The 21,521-nt window shown below is 39.9% G+C and overlaps 1 protein-coding gene across 10 annotated transcripts in view; it reads right to left on the bottom strand.

Annotated features, from left to right (window-relative positions):
* dmd (dystrophin) overlaps positions 1 to 21,521 on the bottom strand; it is a 1,939,431-nt gene that overhangs the window by 870,138 nt on the left and 1,047,772 nt on the right. For all 10 annotated transcript variants that reach the window (XM_059968142.1, XM_059968139.1, XM_059968147.1 and 7 more), the window contains one exon: positions 19,417 to 19,589. In XM_059968142.1, coding sequence (XP_059824125.1) covers positions 19,417 to 19,589 — 173 coding nt within the window. The remainder of the gene's footprint in view (positions 1 to 19,416; positions 19,590 to 21,521) is intronic.

The following is a 21,521-nucleotide window of genomic DNA, read 5'->3' as shown; positions in this document are numbered from 1 at the left end:
GAATGTGTGAATGCACTTACAGCCTGCCCCAGCACATCCTAAGGTTGTGTTGGTTGTTAATGCAAAGGATGCATTTCACTGTAAATGTTTTGATGTACTTGTGATCAATAAATGAATCCAAATTGATATCTTTATGGAATGTTGGGAATGCTACTCTATTTCAAATAAATGTTTGTGTGGTCTCAGCATACAAATCATCATGTATTTTCCAAGTGGGAGATCACAAGTCTTAAGTCTCCGCCTCATGATAACCTAACCAGAAACTTATCCAGAATGGGCTGCAACACAGAATGAAGAGCTGACACAGACAGAAAGAAGAAAAGGTCATGTGGAAATCAATTTGTTTGGTTATTTAACCTCACAGTAGGCCAACAGGTCATTCTGGGACAGCAGTGGTTTTAAGATTACTCATTGCATATGGAGTGCTTTGAAAGTTCTAGATGTTGTGGGAAACAATGCCATACAAATACAAATCTTTCTTTGCACCATTTTCTTGCTTTACCAACAAATACACATTATTATACACAGCTAATGAACCAAGTACCTCAGATAATGTACTCATTCAGTGCCATCCTCCACTGACTCAATTATGCTTTACATGCAGAGAAAATAAGAGCAGCAGTTTTGTCATTTGTTGCAACGTTTCTGCATTGTCACTAGTGACTGTGTTTGGACACCTTTGCAGTCAATGACCTGTACAAATTGTGCCCAAGTTTCAGACAAATCATATGCACTTCATGAAATTTGAATTATTGAACAGCATAATAACAGATGTTCTATATCCTCAGTGGCTTGAGTTTCACCAGTCTTGTTAGTATGAATCACTGTGTAATTGGAAAACTGTAGAAAGCAGGTTTATTAAGATTAATACAAAGTGTTTGTGGTTAATAAAAAAAGAATTCTTAGTACACTTTGTTTATTCTCATTTGCTTTACCAACATTTGTAAGGAAATTGTGATACAGCTCCTCTATAACTGATGCAAATATTAGTATGTGTCATTTTGTTCTGAACAGATAGCATTGAATGGCAATCTAAAATACAAAAGCATTTTATAATTTTTTTACGCATATGCTCAATCCAACTTTGTTTTAGAGGTCATGAATTACAAAGACAGTTTAGAACAGAATTTCTTTTAGCTTCTTGTGATAGTGCACTCATAATCACAAAAAAAAGCCTGCTTGACAGACGAGAGAAACATGCACAATCACGGAAACGTGCACAGTTTTGCAAAGTCCAAGAATGGATGCTGACTGGTTCTGCAACTTAGCCTCCCATGGCTTAGGGACAATATTGGAAAACTTTCCTATTTATCAAATAAACAAAAAAACTAAATATATCAATACATTTTAATAAGTATCATTGATATTCATGCAACGTCATTTATTGATTAATCATACAGTGCATGTACATGCCATTTCCAAGTGTCAGACCTTCTGGATGCCCAAGGATTTCCATATCTGCCTAGCATTTCAAAATGAGATATTTGGGACACATTCTTAGAAAAGCTAGTTGGTTTAAACAAATCACAAACTAGAGAAAATCTGCAGATGTTGGAAATGGTTGCAGATGGTTTAAACTTCACATCAGGTGAAGTTTTGATGATGAGGCAAAATAGGGGATAACAATCAAATCCTCTTGTAAACATCCAGTGTTTTGAAAAGGAAACGAGGCACATTATAAAATATGTGACTGAAACATTACTTTCATATTTTACATGGATGGATACAGTTTTCCTTGTGTGAAGTTATGATTAAAATGGAATAAAAATCAAACCTTGTTGTGCCCATTTGTGGGCACAAAGTAAACTCAGGAAGCCAACCCAATAATCTTCTCCCCAGGGAAGGAAAGATACGGGTTCTGTCCATTTTGCAGGTTTCTGAGACAGGTGCTTAGAATATGCACTAGGGTGCTTTCTTGACTTAATGAGGGTTCCCAACATCTTCTTCAGGACTCCTTTACCAAAATGGGTTATTCTGAGTGGAGCTGGAGAGTGTCCTGCTCTGCTTTAAGTTTTCCAGCCACGCACAAGGACTGCCTGTATGGAAATTTATTTTTCAAGTTGAGGTGCAGGAAGGAAATGCAAATTGAATCTCCAGGCAACCCAATGGCCTAGAAATTCTGCCATAAAACTTCACGGATCCACACACGAGTGCCACCATTTGTCTTTCTAACTGTGGATAAGTCCAGAATGTGTACACAGGGGGATCATGAACCAACAAGGTCCAGATGGATCCCATGTGTCCACAGGAATGCAGGAGGAGTTGACTATCAGACTGTTGGTCCACTGCTGTCTGACATTCAACTCCTCCTGAAATCTGCTTATGAGCAAACACCTGCAGTTGCACAAGACCTTTGCTTTGATTGAATTTTAAGTTGTTTTAAAGTGTTTTATACCCTCTTCAAAATAACTTTATAGTATGTTTATTTCTAATTGTTTTTGAATGAACATTCAAGCTATCTGACAGGTGCTTCAGCTTGAGTATATGGTTAAACCTACTTTCAAAGAACTTCCATGGTGCTTGTGGATGAAAGGGTTTTTCGGATCTCAGTGAGTAGGTCAGAACTGCCTTCCATTTGTGCTGGGAATTCACTCCATTAAGAGAAGGCTAAACAGAAAAATGATCAGCAGGTGCAGGTACTAAGCTGATCTGAGGAGGTTTCAAGTCAATACTTCTGCCAAAAATGCAAACACATTGCAGATGGTGCAATCCACACCTCCATTCCACCCCCAAAGAATTCTTCCTCAACTTAGATTTAGCAAATGTAGTTAAGGCAGGCTAAACTGAATTATAATTGTTCAATTCCTGTCGAAGCCTGAGTGGCCCCAGCTGCTCAATAGCTTAACAAAAATGAAGGTCAGCAAACAATTCACCTGTCGTTATTTAGTTCTTAAAAGCTAAACTAAACGTCAGGCCTTTTTATTTTAGAAAAAATTCATCAAATGTTGTTGGCTGTTCAATAAAAATAATTCTTCCAATTTAAAGAAAATGAATGATGCATCATACACGTAATGGAACGTTTGAGACCCTTATTTAAAACAATATATGAGTAGCTGATATGGAATTTTTAAAAAAACTCCATAAAGTATCTGCTTTAACGTAAACTTGGTAACGCATTCATTTTTTTTCTTGGAAAGAAGTAAACTCTCTGGATTTCTTAATTTGTGCAAATGGCTTGAGCACAAATCCCAATTAAAATGAATCACTGGGAAACACAAAATGCATATACAGAGCCATCGGCAGTTCCTTGCACTTGGGACTTCCTTTCAATATAAACTTGCATTTCATTGAATTCTATACAGCTAGAAAAAAGGAATTTCCCAGAAAATAAACTTTTCAATTTTGTCTCTGAAGGGGGATTTTTAGCTCTTTCACATGTAGGAGATTTTGGAAACTGGGCAGCAAAAGGGGATGCAGAGAGACAAAAGATGGTCATGAGATATGAACCTTTGTAAATTCACAACAAGTCAGGATTTATGCTCTTTAAATATGTGAATGTAATGGAAGATCTGATATAAAAGCACTTCATTTCAAAATTCTAATTTTGTATAATTCTGCAGCAGTGCCAAAGTCTGCAGATTCAGCAACAACAATAAATGAAATAAATGAAAGATAAGCTTGGTTTGTATGGATGGGATTTATCAAGGCGTCCAACATTTTCATTCACATTGCAAATTGCTATTTCACCTCAAGATTGATTGCTCTGATAAAATTAGGTTTGACATTAATCCATTCCAAGTTAATACTACATTCTTTCTACTATATTACTTGTAAAAATACTGCAGCACACAAAACTAGCAAATAAGCAAGAAACATTAGTGAATTATAATGGAACTGTGCAGCACATACACAACAGAATCTAATCCTGATTCAAAAATGTAATGTTTGAAAACATTAATTAGATTTAAAAATATAAATCCATGTTAAGTCATATGTGAATATCATAATAATTCTGCCTCTAATCATGAAATCAGCCTTTGGTGTTGTTTTCCACTTCAGTCACTCAAATAGCATTGTTGGGTAGTGGAAGTGTTGGGTAGTCGAAATGTGTCTCTTCCTACATCTTATTACCAAGACTCTTTATGTGTGTTATTCAGACAAGGATTTAAGGTCCTGAGCAATGCCAAACAATTATTTTTACATTAGCTCCAACAAAATGGCAATAGACAGAAGCGTTCCATATATTTGTTGAAAAGCAATCTCTGAAAACTAATGTCTTTCTGGAATTTCTAGTAACGGAAGTGATAACTCACTTGAAATGCTGTCAATAGCTTGGGGAGTACCATTGAGAGAAATAGCATGCCAGATACTGGGGTTTGCTCCCTGCTACATCAATCACAGGCCTTGAAAATGGGACTACAAAACTTACTTTGAAGCTGTGCTCCCATTAAGGCTGATTTATACTTGTGCATACAGGTTGATTTTCACTTCTGCGTCGCTCTACGTAGCGAGCATGTGTTGGTGTGCGCCAAAACGCTAGTTGGCAGTGGGGTTTCTATGCCACTGTGTTGAGTTTCTTCGTGAGAGGCATGGACAAGGAAATGCATTTCAAACATTTTCGCATGTCGGCAGGTAGATTTGATGATTTGGTTCATCTATTTTGCATCGGTGTACAGACATAGCGGAGAAGAAGCAACTGGAAATGCGTAGGAGGAGATGCAATGCTACCAAGCGGACCAATCACAGTTGTTGCGGTCTGCATTGCCGCAATGCGTGAGTGAGTTTTTAGGGAGGTGCACGTCACCCTACAACGTAGGGTATGGCATAGGTATGGGTAGGGTACGCGGTACCTACAGCGCAGTTGTGGCGCACAAGTATAAATCAGCCTTTAGATGTCACACATGATCAAGCTTCAGGAACAGATCAACAAACACACACTGACTAATTCACCATCACTCTCACACACTGCTGGGTGCAGCATCCCCCACCCCCAGCACTCATTTCATCACTGCCTCTGGCAATTAACACTTCCCCAAATGACCATTTCCAAAACAAATTCTCATACTGATCACGACTCCCATACACGACACACCTGAGACAAATTTACAATTTTTCAACCACATCACACAGTTAATGCAACACACTCACTTGAGTCTTTTTCTTTGCAGGAGAAGGTGGAGAATAACTGATGTTTGCAGACACCAGCTGCACAGGGGCTAACAACATCCAGAGATTTGGCTCCACTCGGGAGAGGATGACTGGGCTTGGCTACCTCAGTCATGGGCAGAAGGGTTCAAAGGATCATTGAAAAGAAATGTTTAACCAGGATCCTCTTCTCTTCTGACTATGACCACATCCCTGTGCCTTTCTTCTTTCTGAAACTCAACACAATTTGGCTTATCAGAAGAGTGTAGCCATGTTCCGCAAGATGCACAATCAGCTAGTTATTAACCAAGAGACTGCTGATATTGTGGCTTTTCATTCCACTGCTCAAGGTGAATTAACAGGATGTGTGAGTACCAGTGATTCCATGGAGAAAAAAAATCTGTTGTCCTGTTTTGAGCTTACAGCATCCATGCTCTCACAACCGCTATTGCACCAGTCTCTTTGAACTGACTTATCAGGCATTTAATCCACAATAGTAGAATTTCTGGAGAGAGGCCTAGTCTAATGTCTGGTCATCAAGGCTTAGAATGGCCACTTTTCACAAAAATACTTAACTTCCTTTAATGCAACTGAACAACTATCTCCAGGTTAACTGCAAGCAGTAAGGGAAGACCACAGAAAATCAGTAAAAGGCATATGGAAGGCAAATACAGGGAAAATGCACTGGTGATTAGCCAACAGATTTCATTTTATGGTAGTGACTATTGACAGGATGTATCAAACAGTCTGATGTGCATTCATTTGCTTCTGATTTTCATGATTAACACTGATGAGAATACAGGTGATCAATAGGGTAGGAACCCCAGTCCAGTGAGTCAGGTTTCACCAGTGGTTAGATATTAGCATTTCCGATCAACTCTGTCATTGGCTGCAGTGAAAGCCTGCTGCAGTGCCTGTGGTGAGGGAAGCCCCACAGTGCTGGACTTCTGGAGTCAGCTTTTGTATAGTGAAAGAAGACTGGAGAACTGGATGTACATTTCCAGATGAAGGTAAATAAACATTTTACAGATGCTCAACTCCCAAAGCAATACCTGCAGTTGTATTTTGATTTGGTATGTGGCAAGGCTTTTCCTCAAGATGAAGAGGAAATCTTACTGAGGTGCAGCCATCTGTTTGGCACAGGGAACACCACACAGGCAATGATTTAGTGGTGAAAATTCAGTTTTATGAAAAAGAACACTAGTGCAGCAGAACACAAAATGTTGTAAGAACTCAGCAGGTCCGGCAGCATCTATGGAAATGAACAAACAGTTGGTGTTTCAGGCTGAGACCCTTCATCAAGACTGAGAAGGAAGGGGGGAGGCACCAAAATAAAGGACCAAAACATCGACTGATTCATGACATGATCTATCAGCCACACGCGCAGTTGCCATATTCGCATAATCAATCTGACACAGTAGCTCCTTCCTTCCTTTAGATGGGAACTGCAGAGGAAGGGAATAAGTGAGGTCAACTGAGAAAAGTAATGAAATGTCTATACCACTTAGTGGCAGTCATTTGAATTTATAGACTGCTGCAGGGGGGAAGGAGGCAGCTTCCTTATCACTGCCTTCCTGTGAAAGGAGATGAATTTTGTCAATTTTGAAGCCCAGGTAATGATGAGTTGGCCAATAACATGCATTTCTTCTGTTTTTAAAGCAAAGCCAGCCTCATCTGACTTGGACAGTATTTTGTTCAATATCACAAGGTGATGAACCTCTAATGTCTCAGTTACTAAAATATCATCAACGTAGGTACAAACTGCGGGATTTATTTAACCAAGTTATCAATAAGGCAGACATCTCTATCATAAAAAGGACTCTGTCTGTGTTGATTGTCGTAACCCACCGAGCCTTCATCCAGCATGACCTGATTGTAGACATGTTTCAGAACTAGTCTGAGCACTGTTGACCTTGCGACACACTTGCATAATAATCCAATTCTGCTTTTGCCTTTGGTCTCATTGCATTGGCACTGGGTGGGGCTTGTAAAACTTCAGCTGGCAGTTCTCCTTAAACTTGAATTTAGCCACCAGACCATGATATTGACCACCCATTGGAGCTTTTGCAATCAAGAATTCAATGCGTGGTTGCTCCCAATATGGCTGATGTAGCACACCATCGTTGGCTTCTTTTTAATCCATTCTCTGCCCGGCAAATTAGGCCATTGGCCATCCTGGACCACATGTTACGGGCAATTAAAACAGGTCGCCCTGGTGATACACTTCTGCCATAAAGACATTATGCACATTCATGCTCTCCCCAGTGTAGCTGCAACAACCAAGTTCAGCGGCCGTAATTTTGGAATCTGGTATAAGGATAATTTGCTTACCAACATGACTATGAATATAACCAAGATCATATTAGCATAGTGTGATCACTTGACTCAAGAAAGCTGCTCTCCTAAGGGGTTGTCTGTTGGTTGCTCCTCAGGTGGCTATTAAGACTAATCAGGGACCCACATATTCTAGTGAAGTGGTGGCTGTGGATAGTGGTTGTTTGGAGAGAAGTGTGTTAGGCATCTGAATGACATTGGAGTTGCTGTAGTTTTATCACGGTGGAAACGTTGTTCATGCTGGCCTCCTCCCATACATACACCAGTGCATCCGTCCTTCCAGCTGATCCTTAAAGTCTTTCATAAGGTTCTTTGGTGGCATTGATCCAGGGCTTTCAGATGTCTACTGTAGGTGGTCCATGATTCAGCTCCATACAACAACTGCTCTATAGACCAAAAGTTTTGTTTGAACCTGTAGGTTGCGGTTCATTAAAGACTCATTTCCTTTATCTTACAAAGGCTTAACTGGTACTATGCAGTCAGTGGTTCATCTCTGAGTCGATGTCTGCTTTTGAGGACAAAATGCTGCCGAGGTCTGTATTTTCAAGAGCAACATTGTCAAGTTTTACAGAGGGCCTATTGGGCAGTAGCTGATGTAGGTCCTGTGTCTTTGTTTATATTTAAAACAAGACCCAGCGCTCTATATGCCCTGGCTAAGGCATTCAGGATGTATTAGAATTCTTCTACAGAGTGTGCTGGGATGGTGTTTCCATCTGCATACTGAAGCTCCATGATAGTGGTGGTGCTGGCCATGAACTGCTTGAGGTTAAAAAGCCTGTTGTCCACTCTAAACTTGATTGGCATTCCCTGTGGCAGGTCTTGGCCAAGGAAGGATGGCATATATGATAGGTGCAATGATACAGTCCTGTTTGATTCCTGTCTTCACAGTGAAGGTTCTAATTAAGTGCTACCTTCACTGAGTCCTGTGGCTGACATGCCATCATGCACTAGCCTCAGAATTCATAAATATTTGTCAGGACAGCCATGCCTTGATAGTATACATAAGAGAGCATGATAGTATACTGTATAAAATGCCCTCGTCAAATCTATGAAAACCAAATGCAAAGGGCTCCTTTGTTCATAGCATTTTTCCTGTAACTGGCTTGCCGTGATAATCATGTCTGCTCCTTCTAGATGGGTAGAAACCATGCTGTGATTCAGAGAATACTTCTTAAGATAGCAGAAGGAATCAGTTGACAAGGATAAGTGCAAGCACTTTGCCTGTTGTTGACAGGAAAAAGATGCCTCTGCAATGGTCACAATCTGCCTTGGCTCCCTTCTTGAATATGGTCACTATTAGAGCATCCTCAAACTCTGAGGCAGTTGATCCTTTTCCCAGTCATTCAGGAGCAAGGCATTTATGTGGTGCAGGAGTGCTGGTTCACCTTCTTTAAGGATCTTTGCTGGAATCCTGTCAGAACCAATGGCTTTGTTGCTTAAGCTCATAAGACCGTATGACATAGAAGCAGAATTAGGCCATTCAGTCCAATGAGTCTGCTCTACCATTCCATCATGGCTAATCTACTATCCCTCTCAAGCCTGCTTTTTCTTGCAACCTTTTTTGCCTGACTAATCAAAATCCTCTCAATCTCTGCTTTAAATATACCCATTGACTTGGACTCCACAGCAGTGAATTCCACAGATTCATCACCCTCTGGCGAAAGAAATTCCTCCTCATCTCTGATCTAAATGGACGTCACTCTATTCTAAGGATGTGCCCTCTGGTCCTAGACTCCCCACTATAAGGAACATCTTCACCACATCAGCTCTATCCAGGCCTTTCAATATTTGATAGGTCTCAATGAGATCTCCCCTCATACTTCTAAACTCCAGCGATTACAGGCCCAGACCCTCTAATGCTCCTCATCCGTTAACCCTTCATTCCCAGAATCATGCTCATGAACCCCCACTGGACCTTCTCAATGTCAACTGCCCACAATACTTCAAATGTGGTCTTACCAATGTATATAGCTCCTGTAAGTATCTTTTTTAGCCTTGCAATTTCTTAACTCAACCCACAAGGATTCAACATTTTCTGATGTCACCACTTTCTAAGGATTTGATTTCATTTCTTAACCAAATGAGCCACCACAGCCCCTCTGCCTACCTGCCTGCTTTTTCGATACAACATATATTCTATACAATGGATGTTAATTCCGAACTATGACCTTCCTTCAGCCACAACTCAGTAATGCCCACAACATCATACCTCACCATCTCTAACTGCGCTACAAAATCATCTTATTCTGTGCAACCCATCGGGACTTGTCTACTAAACAGGAGATTGCAATGAATGGGAGACAGTTTCTTCTGATGTTTATGTGTCAGGTTTAAAAGTGAAAGGGCTGAATATTCAAATATAACATCAACTGCGTACATTCAAATATAACACCTTCAGTCCTACTTTCATCGCCTTTTTCGATTTTGCCCCATGTTACACTTCAGTTTATCCTACTGACTGCAATTTTGCCCTATCATCTGCCTGTCCTTCCTTGCATTCTAACCACACACTTAATCTATTGTTATATCATCTGCTCCATCCTCAGCCCTATTCTTTGGATTCCCCCCTCCCCCCACCCGTGGAATTAGTTTTATCCTCCCCATCAGCTCAAGCAAATCTGCCTACAAGGATATTGTTGTCCTATGAGTTCATCAGTAACACGTCCATTTTGTGTAGGCTATACCTTCCCCAGAAGAGACCACAATGACCCAGAAAACTGAATCCCCACCCCTACACCAATTCCTCAGCCAAATCATCCTGGCCTTACCCTCACAGGCAGCCATCCAGAGATTACTACCCTAATGGTCCTACTTTTCAGCTTTCAACCTAACTCCATATATTCTCCCTTCAGGATCTAATACCTTTTCTTACCTATGTCATTGGTACCAATATGTTCAATGACTATGGCTGTTCACCATCACACTTTAGAATGCTGTGGACCCACCCTGAGTCATCCCTGACCCTGGCAACTGGGAAGCAACATACCATCTGGGTGCCTCTTTCACGTCACAGAATCGCCTGTCTGTTCCTAAAAGAGAGTGCCTCCTGCACGTACAAAGCACAATTGATTCACTGCACAATCACCAAATTCATGCATTTGATCTAATATGGTACATCCCACTTTAAAAATATCCAATAATGGTCTCTACAGCCACCTGGAGAATTGACTTTCACAGATGAACCATCCTCTAGCTAAAGAAATTTCTTCTTACCCTGTCCTAAAGTGAGGTCCTTCTATCCTGAAGGTGTGCCCTCTGTCCTGGACTCCCCCATTACTGGAAACATCACCATTGACAGTACATTCCAAGCACCTACCACTCTCTATGTAAACTAAAGCCTTGCTCACGCATTTCCTTTGAACATACGCACTTACTATAAAAGCATGTATTAGACATTTCAACCCTGAGTAAAGGATACTGACTGTCTACTCTTGGCCTCTACTGCTTCACTTATGCCTCTCATAATCCTATAATGTCAGTCAGGTATCCCCATGGCCTCTAACACTCCACAGAAAACAATCCATATTTGTCCAACCTCTCCCTGTAGCACATAACTCCTAATTCAGCCAACTTCCTGGTAAATGTTTACTGTACCCTTTCCAAGCCTCTACCCCCTTCCTCTAATACAGCAAAATGTACAAGCAGCCAATCCGTCTATGGTAGAACAAGAAGAGGGCATGTCCCAGATGATGAGGGTCTTCAGGGATGGATGCTACCTTCTCGAATGCTTCCTCAATAGTGAGGAGGGACATGCCCGTGATGGAGTTGGCTGACTTGACAGCCAGTGAAGGCGCTTTAGAATTTCTATGAGTTGGTTTTGTTCAGATCTTCTCATCGGAGTAGAAATACGTACACATTGGAAACTTGCACCACGGAAGATTGGGATGACTTCAACAGGGAAGTACTTAAAGAAGATTTTATACAAGCAAATACAAGATTAGTGGCTGTACAAAACTTACACATAAGTAGTTTGGAGTGGCGAAGAAATATGGGTGGAAAAAATAGTTCAATACTTCCATTTAATTTCAGAAAATGTATACGAGGAGTGATTGATAAGTTCATGGCCTAAGATAGAAAGAGTCCATTTTAGAAAAGCTAGCATATTTATTTTTCCTACATTTATACACTTAGTCCAGCGGTCGTGGAGCATACAGATCCTTTCTTTGTAGAAGTCGGTGTCTTGGACCTCCAAAGGTGGTCCACAGTAGGGGTGATTGATAAGTTTGTGGCCTAAGGTAGAAGGAGATGAGATATTCACTTCAAACTTACTGCATTTTCACTCAAAGAATTGAACTGCACATGCATGTAACGAGAGCTGTATAAATAATCTCCTTCTACCTTAGGAGACCAACTTATCAATCACCCCTGCTGTGGACCACTTCTACAAAGAAGGGATCTGTATGCTCCACAACAGCTGGACTAAGTGTGTAAATGTAGGAGGGGACTATGTTGAAAAATAAATGTGCTATGTTTTTTAAAATTGACTCCTTCTACCTTAGGCCATGAACTTATCAATCACACCTCTTACAATATACAAACTGAAATTCTTGCTCTTCACAGATATCCACTAAAACAGAATGGTACCTCAAAGAATAAGTGACAGCAAAACATTAGAACCACCAAGATCCCCCCTCCCACACACAAGCAGCGGCAGAGCATCAACCCTCCCCTTCCCACTTCCTACTGCAAAAACCATCAGCCCCCACCACCCACCAAGCAAGCAATAGCAAAGCCAAAAGAGACCATGATCTGCAGTGCAACTAAAACTAACCATCCACCCAACAATTTGACATGCCACAGGCTCTCTCTTCCCCCCTCCCCCTCCAATAAAGGGCAGAGAGGTGTCACACAGCAAAGAGGGGAGGTGGACAAAACAAAATTTGAAACAACTCGCTGATTGCGGTGTTAAAGTCTGCCGTGTCGCTTATTTTCCGATTTCTCCAACTTGAGAATTGTCAACAAACTCTCCACTCCCCCGTATTGAGAGAAAGAGAGGGATTGAGAGAGAGAGAGAGAGAGAGAGAGAGAGAGAGAGGGATTGAGAGAGAGAGAGGGATTGAGAGGGAGAGAGGGATTGAGAGGGAGAGAGGGATTGAGAGGGAGAGAGGGATTGAGAGGGAGAGAGGGAGAGAGGGAGAGAGGGAGAGAGGGAGAGAGGGAGAGAGGGAGAGAGAGAGAGAGAGAGAGAGAGAGAGAGAGAGAGAGAGAGAGAGAGAGAGAGAGAGAGAGAGAGAGAGAGAGAGAGAGAGAGAGAGAGAGAGAGATTGATTGATTGATTGATTCACCCAGTGCAGAAACCATTGCTGAATTCCTGTAATCCAACATAATAAAATAGAATTAAAATTGGTTGGTCATCCTGAAAGGCAGTGAGGCCTTGGTCATAGACAGTTATTCTTTGAATTGATTTTGAATGACCAGTATTTTTTTGTTAGGACAGTTTAGCCATTTGAACGACTTCTTCAGTTGTTCCATATTAGAGAGGTTGGTTTCTGTTTGTAAGATAGACAACATTGAATTGATACACAGCTTAAATCTTAATTTCACTATGAGAAAATATGCACATCGCAGCAGGTCCCCATCAGTCAGAGATTCAAAAAACGTAAACCTATCCTCAATAAATGCCACAATTGATTTGCAGTGTCATTGCAGGGTTGTGATTCATTCTGAGTAAATTCTCCAAAACAGTAATGGAAAAATGACAGAATAAGACATGATTAAATTTTGAGATTCTGTGCACCTAAAATAAATAGTTATTAAAAGGATGATATTGTTCAAATATCCAAATACAAATGTCTGTGTTAGGATGCGGTTCAATGACTATGGCTCAGTGTTTAACACCATATTTCCTACAGTCCTGCTCAAAAAGCTACAAAACTTGGGGCTCTGTACCTCCTTCTGCAATTGGATCCTCGTCTTCCTAACCAGAAGACCACAGTCTGTGTGGATTGGTAATAATATCTCCACCTTGCTGACAATCAACACTGGTGCACCTCAGCTTAGCCCACTGCTCTACTGTCTCTATACCCATGACTGTGTGGCTAGGCATAGTTCAAATGTCATCTATAAGCTGACTGATGATACAACTTTTGTTGGCAGGATCTCAGACATCGACGAGAGGGCGTACAGGAGCAAGATATACCAGCTAGTTGTGTGATGTTACAGCAATAACCTTACATTCAACATCAGTAAGTCCAAAGAGCAGATTATGGACTTCAGAAAGGGTAAGACGGGGGAATGTGAACCAGTCTTCATAGAGGGATCAGAATTGGAGAGAGTGAGCAATTTCAAGTTCCTTGGTGTCAATATATCAATGCAGCTATAAAGAAGGCAAGATAACGGCTATATTTCATAAGGAGTTTGAGGAGATTTTGTTTGCCGCCGAAAATACTCGAAACTACAGATGTCCCGTGGAGAGCATTCTGACTGGCTGCATCATCGTCTACTTGGGGGTGGGCTGGGTGCTACTGCACAGGATTGAAGTAAACTGCACAGAGTGGTAAAATTAGTCAGCTGCATCAAGGGTACTAGCTACTGTAGTATCAAAGACATCTTTAATGACTGGTGCCTCAGAAAGGCAGCGTCCATCATTATGGACCTGCACCACCAAGGATATGCCTGCTTCTCAGTGTTACTGTCAGGAAGGAGCTACAGAAGCTTGAAGGTGCACACTGAGTGTTTCAGGAATAGCTTCTTCCCCTCTGCCAGCCAGTTTCTAAATGGACCTTTAGCCCATGAACACTATCTCACTTCCTTGTTTCTCTTTTTGCACTACTGTTCTTAATTTAACTATTACAGCTTTTATTTGATATTTATCATGTACTGCATCATACTGCTGCTGCAAAGTTAACAAATTTCACTACATATGCTGGTGATATTAAACCTGTTTCTGATTCAGAAGATCCTAACATTTATGATTGGAAAAACATAAAGCTTGCAGGGTTCATCAGATACTTTTTTACAAGGTATTTGTAGTTTATGTTCTGCAAAAGTCAGAAAGTATGCAGTATAATTCAGATAGTACCGTGGGATCACAGTGGCACTGAAACCAGGCTGTGTAATTCAGGCTTGGATTTGTTTTCTGTTTCAACACAAATAAACTGAATATAAAATACCTCAATGACTTGTATAGAAACTCAGCCTTTCTTTTATCCCCAAAAAGACTCTCCAATGACAATAAGTATCCACCGTGCAAAATTCATTCATTTTGTTTTAAGAGTGCTACACATGGGCTTCAAAAGTGGAAAATTTACAACCGCATCAGTCCATAAAATACCCCCAAAACAAGTTTAAGTTTCAAGAATGAATAACAAATTTAATTAAACTCAAATTATCTCCAGTTATTTTAATACAATCAGAGGCACAACACTCCAAAAAAGAAGGAAAATTTGGTACAGCTATGAGGGTAGTGAAACAAGCTGGCTCTGATTCAGGATCTAAAAGTTACCAATGAAAGGAAAAAGTTGTCTAAGCCCTAATCTCATCTGACAACAACAATTCTGTGATGCTCAGGTGCAAGGTGGCCATGAATACAGTCCACATTCTCATCAACTTTCCCCAGAATCTACCAATCACTTACACGCGCCAGGCAATTTACAATGATTGATTAATCTATCAACCTGCACATCTCTGGGATGCGGTAGAAACTGGAGCACCTGGAAGAAATTCATGCGGTCACCAGGAGGATGTGCAAACTTGCCACAGACAACACCCAATGTCAGATTGAACCTGAGACACTGGAATTGTGAGGAATTTCTCTCTTCTGAACACACAGTAATTTCATTATATGCAACATCTAGAAACAAAGAGACTTTGCCATATTTTTGAATTAGAACAAGAACCCCAGAGGTTCAAACATTTTTTCCATCAAATTATTTAATCCACATTTTCAAAAAACGCATCTACTTCAATGAACTCACTTGAATCTGCTCTCACCTATTTTGAATCCATCCCTGAATAAATTGGTTTCTGGTTTGGCAAGTCACAAATTATGGATGTTCAGAATCTCACTTTGTATATCAAAAATAAGGTCTGCATAACCGAATCGTTACCATCATTTCTTTGGTCGTTCTTTGGTACATGAGAAGTCCATGATTGGATTTTACTTTGGAAAGGTCTATAGCTCAACATCTGTCGATGCTGGAAATCCAAAGCAACACACAGTAGCAACTCAGGAGGTCACTCAACATCAATGGAAAAGCATAAACAGACCTGATGAAGGGCCTTGTCCCAAAATGTCAACTGTTTACTCTTTCCAACAGATGATGCCTGGCCTGCTGAGTTCCTCCAGCATTTTGTGTGTGTCAGCTTTAGTCACTTTACAGTTTAGTTTTGAGTGACCCTAAATATGTACTCTGAAGTCTGCAAGGAAGATGAAAGGAAAACATGGTTTACAAGCTTTCAAATATACAGATGAGGATGTATCTAGCCAGGAACAGCACCTCCTCTTTCTTTCTATGTTACTACAGTGCTGAGTGTGCTTACCCAGCCAGGGAACATTCCAGCCATACTAAGAAAATTGCTTAATGCTGAAAAATCTTCGCTGAAATGGGACATCAAAATTCCAAAGGAGAAACAAAGCAGTAGATGAGAGTGGGCACCTCCTGCACACTCAAAGTGAGGGAGCCAACTGTCTGTTGATGTACAGGAGGTTTTTCACAAGAAAAAAAGATAGTCATCACCACTCATACAACTGCATGAAAGGAAATGTGGAGACTACAGTTGAGGAGTCAATATGAGCATCAGTGCAGCTGAACAGCTGCCTGTGGGGCTGTTGATGAAATGTTCATTGGAATGGCCCAAATAAGCTGTGAAGTGAAAGCGGGGATATGCAACTAGATCTGAGATCTGTAGTCTCAATGAAGAATTGACATATATTGAATGTGACCACAATTTAAGGACAACACCTGCCTGCTGTAAGATTAACTGCCATACAATGCATCGTGTTTGTCACTGAAAATAATTACTTCTGTAAGGACACACAAGTGTTATTCCAGAGGAGTGATTGACGAATAGTTGATGAATGCATGATTCTCATTGTCTCCTTGTTGAAAAAGCATTCTACAATACCAATCATGTAGTTCCAGATGCTACAGTAATGAGTCAGGACTTACTCCTAAAATTTTTTTCTCAGTCTTAAATACCCACAGAAAAATCGTAAAATTACCTTAACATTTGGACATTAACATTTTCATGAAGGAAGCTCTATTCTCCCAACAGTTATTGATGAAAAAGCTGAATATTCAGAGAGTGCAGTCCTTTCTTATTCCTTCAGGAATGAAGAGTTGTGTCACATTAATGAAGATTTCATTGAATAAATTTCTCAGGATCCTCCCATGAATGAGCAAAAAGAAAAATCCTTGAATATGTCCTGCGAGCAGGCAGCTGGAGTGTTTAGAGAATAAACTCATGGTGTGTTGGCTGAATTTCACTCTATCATGTTTTTTATTTTGAGACCCAAGTTCACTATTGTCAATAATCTTTCTGTTCAGTGAGAATTTTGTCTTTTCTAAGGCGAAAAGCAATAGATTGGAAAATAGCTAACCTCACAATTACATAACTCTTTCCAGAACAAATGAGTTTCTATTAGAATACGAAAGCCCACAGACCTTCATTCATTGAGAAACAGTGGCACCTACTTGAAAAGAAACATCAGTTATTTTAGCATGTTCTAAAATGTCAAAGGAGGCAGTATCATTAATGAATGATAACAGCTTTAAATATTTTATGATATTACATTATTCTGCTTGAGTGTAATTGTATATATGACATATTAAATTGTGATGAGCTGGCAGCAGTACAATTGTAATTTCCTCAGATCAAGGTAACATTGCTGTCTGTGAAAGCAAGCACAAGCAATGTAACTACATCTTCTGATATATCAATTACATTGCAATCTCCATTCAAATTATCTAAAAGTTCCTTCCAGTTCTACATTAGCTTGAAGAAAATGGAGATTGACAATTCCTGTTTCACAAACAAAAAAACCCTCGGTATACCACATGAAACAATGATCATGTCATCATTATAGTGGATGAGACAATATTTTCTCTGTTGTATGATTCCTCGGATAGGTCGCTAGTACCTCACAAAAGCTAACAAGACAATGAGTGTCATCAGCTGGTTGTTCAGTCATGCTAAATACCATTTGCCTTACTCACCTCATAACTTCACAAACACTTTACACCAGAAGTCACTGTTTAATAAACAAAAGTCAGAACTCCAATTTTTTTTGCTGTCATGGAGGAAATCAATCTCTTACTCATGGATTAACCCACTAACTTATCAGTCTCTCAAAACATTTCCACACACCTATCCAAGAGTTTTACAAATGTTGTCATTGTCCCTGCCTCCATCACTCCCACTGGAAGTTTGTCTCGCCACTTACATGAAGAAGTTGCCCTTCAAGTCTCTTCCAAATCTTCTTCCTCCCAGTTTAAACCTCTCTGCTAATTTGTGATTCCCTTCTCCTGGTAACTAAAAGACTATGTAAAGTCGTCTTATCTCTGCTCTCTCATGATTTTATCCACTTCAAAAAGGTCAAATTCTAGTCTTATTGCTGATAGTATATGTTATGTTCATAGTAAGTCAACTGTAAGAGGTAAAGAGAAGGCACTCCTTAAATGTCTACAGTTGCTCTATTTTCAGGATCAAGGGTTACTTGCATCCACTTGAATTTTGTGAGTTCTGAAGTGGCTAAGATGCTGAAGTGATGCACTACTTCCATCACTCGTCTTGTGTGCTTCTAATGCATGCCCTTGAGATTGCTGTATATCATACAGCTAACTCTCTGCCTGTGTATTACAGTTGAACAATGACTCACAAATGAAGTGAAACTGTCAGTTTATGAGTGCAACTTGTCTACATGGTTCAAAGTTGAAGCTGGCCATGTCTCAACCACATGCTGCCAGTGCAAGCTTTGTACATTGCATGTAATAAAATAAATCCTTACAGAAACACTTCATAAAAATTTCACTGTACCAAAATGTTCCTTTGGCATCAATCCAATGCATCTTTTTTGACGGTCAAATAATATTAGTGTTTCTGAAATAATTAGTATTTGCTGTAATTCTAACATCTTGGCTTTTGATGGAATTCATATGCCATTTCTTATATTTTTTTTGTTTCTGGCCCAAAGGTAAGGATAATTAATTAATTTCCTGCTTTCATCTGTATTGTGATGAGATCCAGCTTTTATCTGAAAGCAATCTTAACAATCTTATTGGGTTTCTTTGAACCCAAGAGTTAGTGGTTGCTGCTGTTAAATTGTACGACATAAATCATTTTTTGTTTTAGTAAAACACCAATGTATTGAAGGCATGAGGTTCCCCAGCTGTCTCCAGTACAATTGTGGTCAAAGGAATCAAGTAAAATTCCCTGGTGTGCTATTTCAGTGCAGCCATTAACCCTCCACCAAAATTGTGCTCAAAGTAATTTCACATGAGTATCTCAGCCAGTCCACTCCTAGAAGTAATTAAGCTTCATTAGCCTAGAGATTACACTGTGGGATACTGATGTGTGAATGCTTAAACAGTCATCTAAATTTCCTTTCTCACCTACTAAAATAGCACAGATAAAGATTTCAGGAAAATACATTAAGTGTCTGTAAATCACAATGTAATTGAAAGCGGTACTACCTCTATGACCATTTACTCCTTCCTCTCGTTTATTTATTTATACAGCATGGAATAGCCTCTTTGAGCCATACACCCAGCAATCCCCCATTTTGATGACAGCTTAACCACGAGACAATTTACAATGACCAATCAATGTACCAACCAGTACGTTTTGGACTGTGGGAGTACTGGAGGAAACCCTTGCAGTCACGGGGAGAAAGTTCAAAGTGCTTACTGGCAGCAGTGGGAACCGAACCTGTGTCACTGGTACAAAAAGCATTGTGTTAACCACATGCTAACCTGCCTCCCCAAAAGAGAATGCACTAGTATCAAAGATGGAAAACTTTAAAGATTGAACTAAAGTCTTTTTGAAGTAGTTATTTACCTTTGACGTTCAGTGTACATCTTGTTCACATCTTCCCACTTATCATCAAGCTCAGCTACTGCATCCTGAATACGGTTAACATCTGGGTAGGCGACGCTCCGGAGAACAGCAGGTTTCTGGCTGTGGACAGATGCCACTTGGCTTGAGAGCTTTTCCAATTGCCTTTTCACATCCTGAGTTTGGAAAAGAAATTAATAGGGTCAAAGGATTCAGTTTGACTGGAATGGATGAAAAAAGATAATATTCAGCAAAGATACACAAAATATCCATATAATATTTGAAAAAGAAAAAGTTCAACGATTGAAACGCTTTTCGGAAGCAGTACCATTGCTAGGCTGTAAATAGATCAAGATAATCAATGGAGAAAACACTGCCAATGCACTTCCACTGGCATCAGTTGAAGGACTATATTCCTAAATGTCATGAATAATAAGAAACAAAGCACCATGATTGTTATGCTTTGGAACAAAATGTGTTTTTCCATGCGCTCAATTTATCTCCACCTCGGATTCACTTCTGTAAACAAACCATGAAACAAAATCAATGAATACCTTTTCGTTGCAGAAACTGCCAATAAACCTTTGATGATAATATTATTTTGAAAAATGTGCATACTTAAAAAAAGAGTGGGATTATGGGGGTCATGCAGATAATGCAACATATTGATCGTCTTGCAATTTGCTGGTGATTTGAGTACTTCATTTTTAATTAAAATTGGTAAAAACACAGAGAAAACATCACACATTGTGCAATCTTGGTATTTAAGATTACAAAAGTAAACAAAAAAAGGGAAAAGCAGCTGTGTGATGTTTTATAAGGTCAGGTAAAGATGGAACAGGAGTGGACATTTCATACTCCAAGCCTTCTCTACTCTTGAATAAGCTCACATTCCTCAAATCCATTTTTTTCCTTGCTGGTTGGAAATATATCTCAAATTGAGATATATACAAGAACCCTGCACCCACAGCCTTTTCTGGCAAGATATTCCATAGATACACAACTCCACGTGAAAATCCTCATCTCAGCTACACAGACACTCAGCTGGTAGAGCTGCAGACTCATAGCGATGGAGACACAGGTTCAATGCTGACCATGGATGCTGTTTGTTTGGAGTTCACATATTCCCTCCGAGAAACATTCTCTCGTACTGAGATGAACAATTAATTTTATCCTGAAGTAGATTTCATCTCCCTCCAGTATTAACGGACAAATCTCAATTTTGAAATCTTTTTGGCTTCAGTTTCATTAGGTTGCACTGATTTAGCATGAAAACTGGTAATCTTAGTAGAAGTATGGTAACATTAATCATATAGTGACAATATGCTTACCATATGCTCAACGTCAGCAAAATTGAAGAGTTCAGGAAGGGGTAGGAGGACAAACATGTAGCAGTCTACATTGGAATTGGTGTTGGAGTCAGCAGCTTTAATTTCCTGGCTATTAACATAACAGTTGACTGAACTGGGCCCAGCATGTACAAGCAACTATAAGGAAAGCGTACCAGTATCATTACTTTCTTAAGTGATTTAGGAGATTCAGCTTGTGCCCAATCACTTTTACAAATTCTGGTGATGTACAATAAGTCAGGGTACTTTAAGAACTACCCTGCCGTTGCATTTTGCAGTTCAAATGTACATGAATGTAAGAAGCTGCAAAGTGCAGTAGACTCTGCCCAATACAACATGGGAACATCTGTCCCTACTAACAGTAGTATCTACAGCAATTTGCTTAAGGAAGGCAACACCTGTTTGATGATCCTCATCATCCACAACACACCATCTTCTTGCAGTTACCACTGGGCAGGAGGTACAAAATCCAGAAGTCCCACACCATCAGGTTCAAGACAGCTACTTCCCTTCAACCATTTGGTATGTGACCAACCAACAAAACCCTGATCAATGTAGTTGAGTAGCATGAAGATTACTTTGATCACTTAAAATGAACGTCATTTTTTTCTGTTCTAATTGTGCTCTTTTCTGTAAAAATTGTTTATATTTCTCTTGTGAATGCTGCTTATATGAAATCATGTGTCTATGATGCCACTGCAAATATGTTTTTCAGTGTACCTGTGCATAGATGTGACTGCAGATGACAATATACTCAAC

This window comes from Hypanus sabinus, chromosome 4 (genome assembly GCF_030144855.1).
Source record: "Hypanus sabinus isolate sHypSab1 chromosome 4, sHypSab1.hap1, whole genome shotgun sequence".
Lineage (NCBI taxonomy): Eukaryota > Metazoa > Chordata > Chondrichthyes > Myliobatiformes > Dasyatidae > Hypanus > Hypanus sabinus.
Note: the sequence above shows the minus strand (reverse complement) of the source record. Positions and strands in the feature narration are given on the sequence as shown.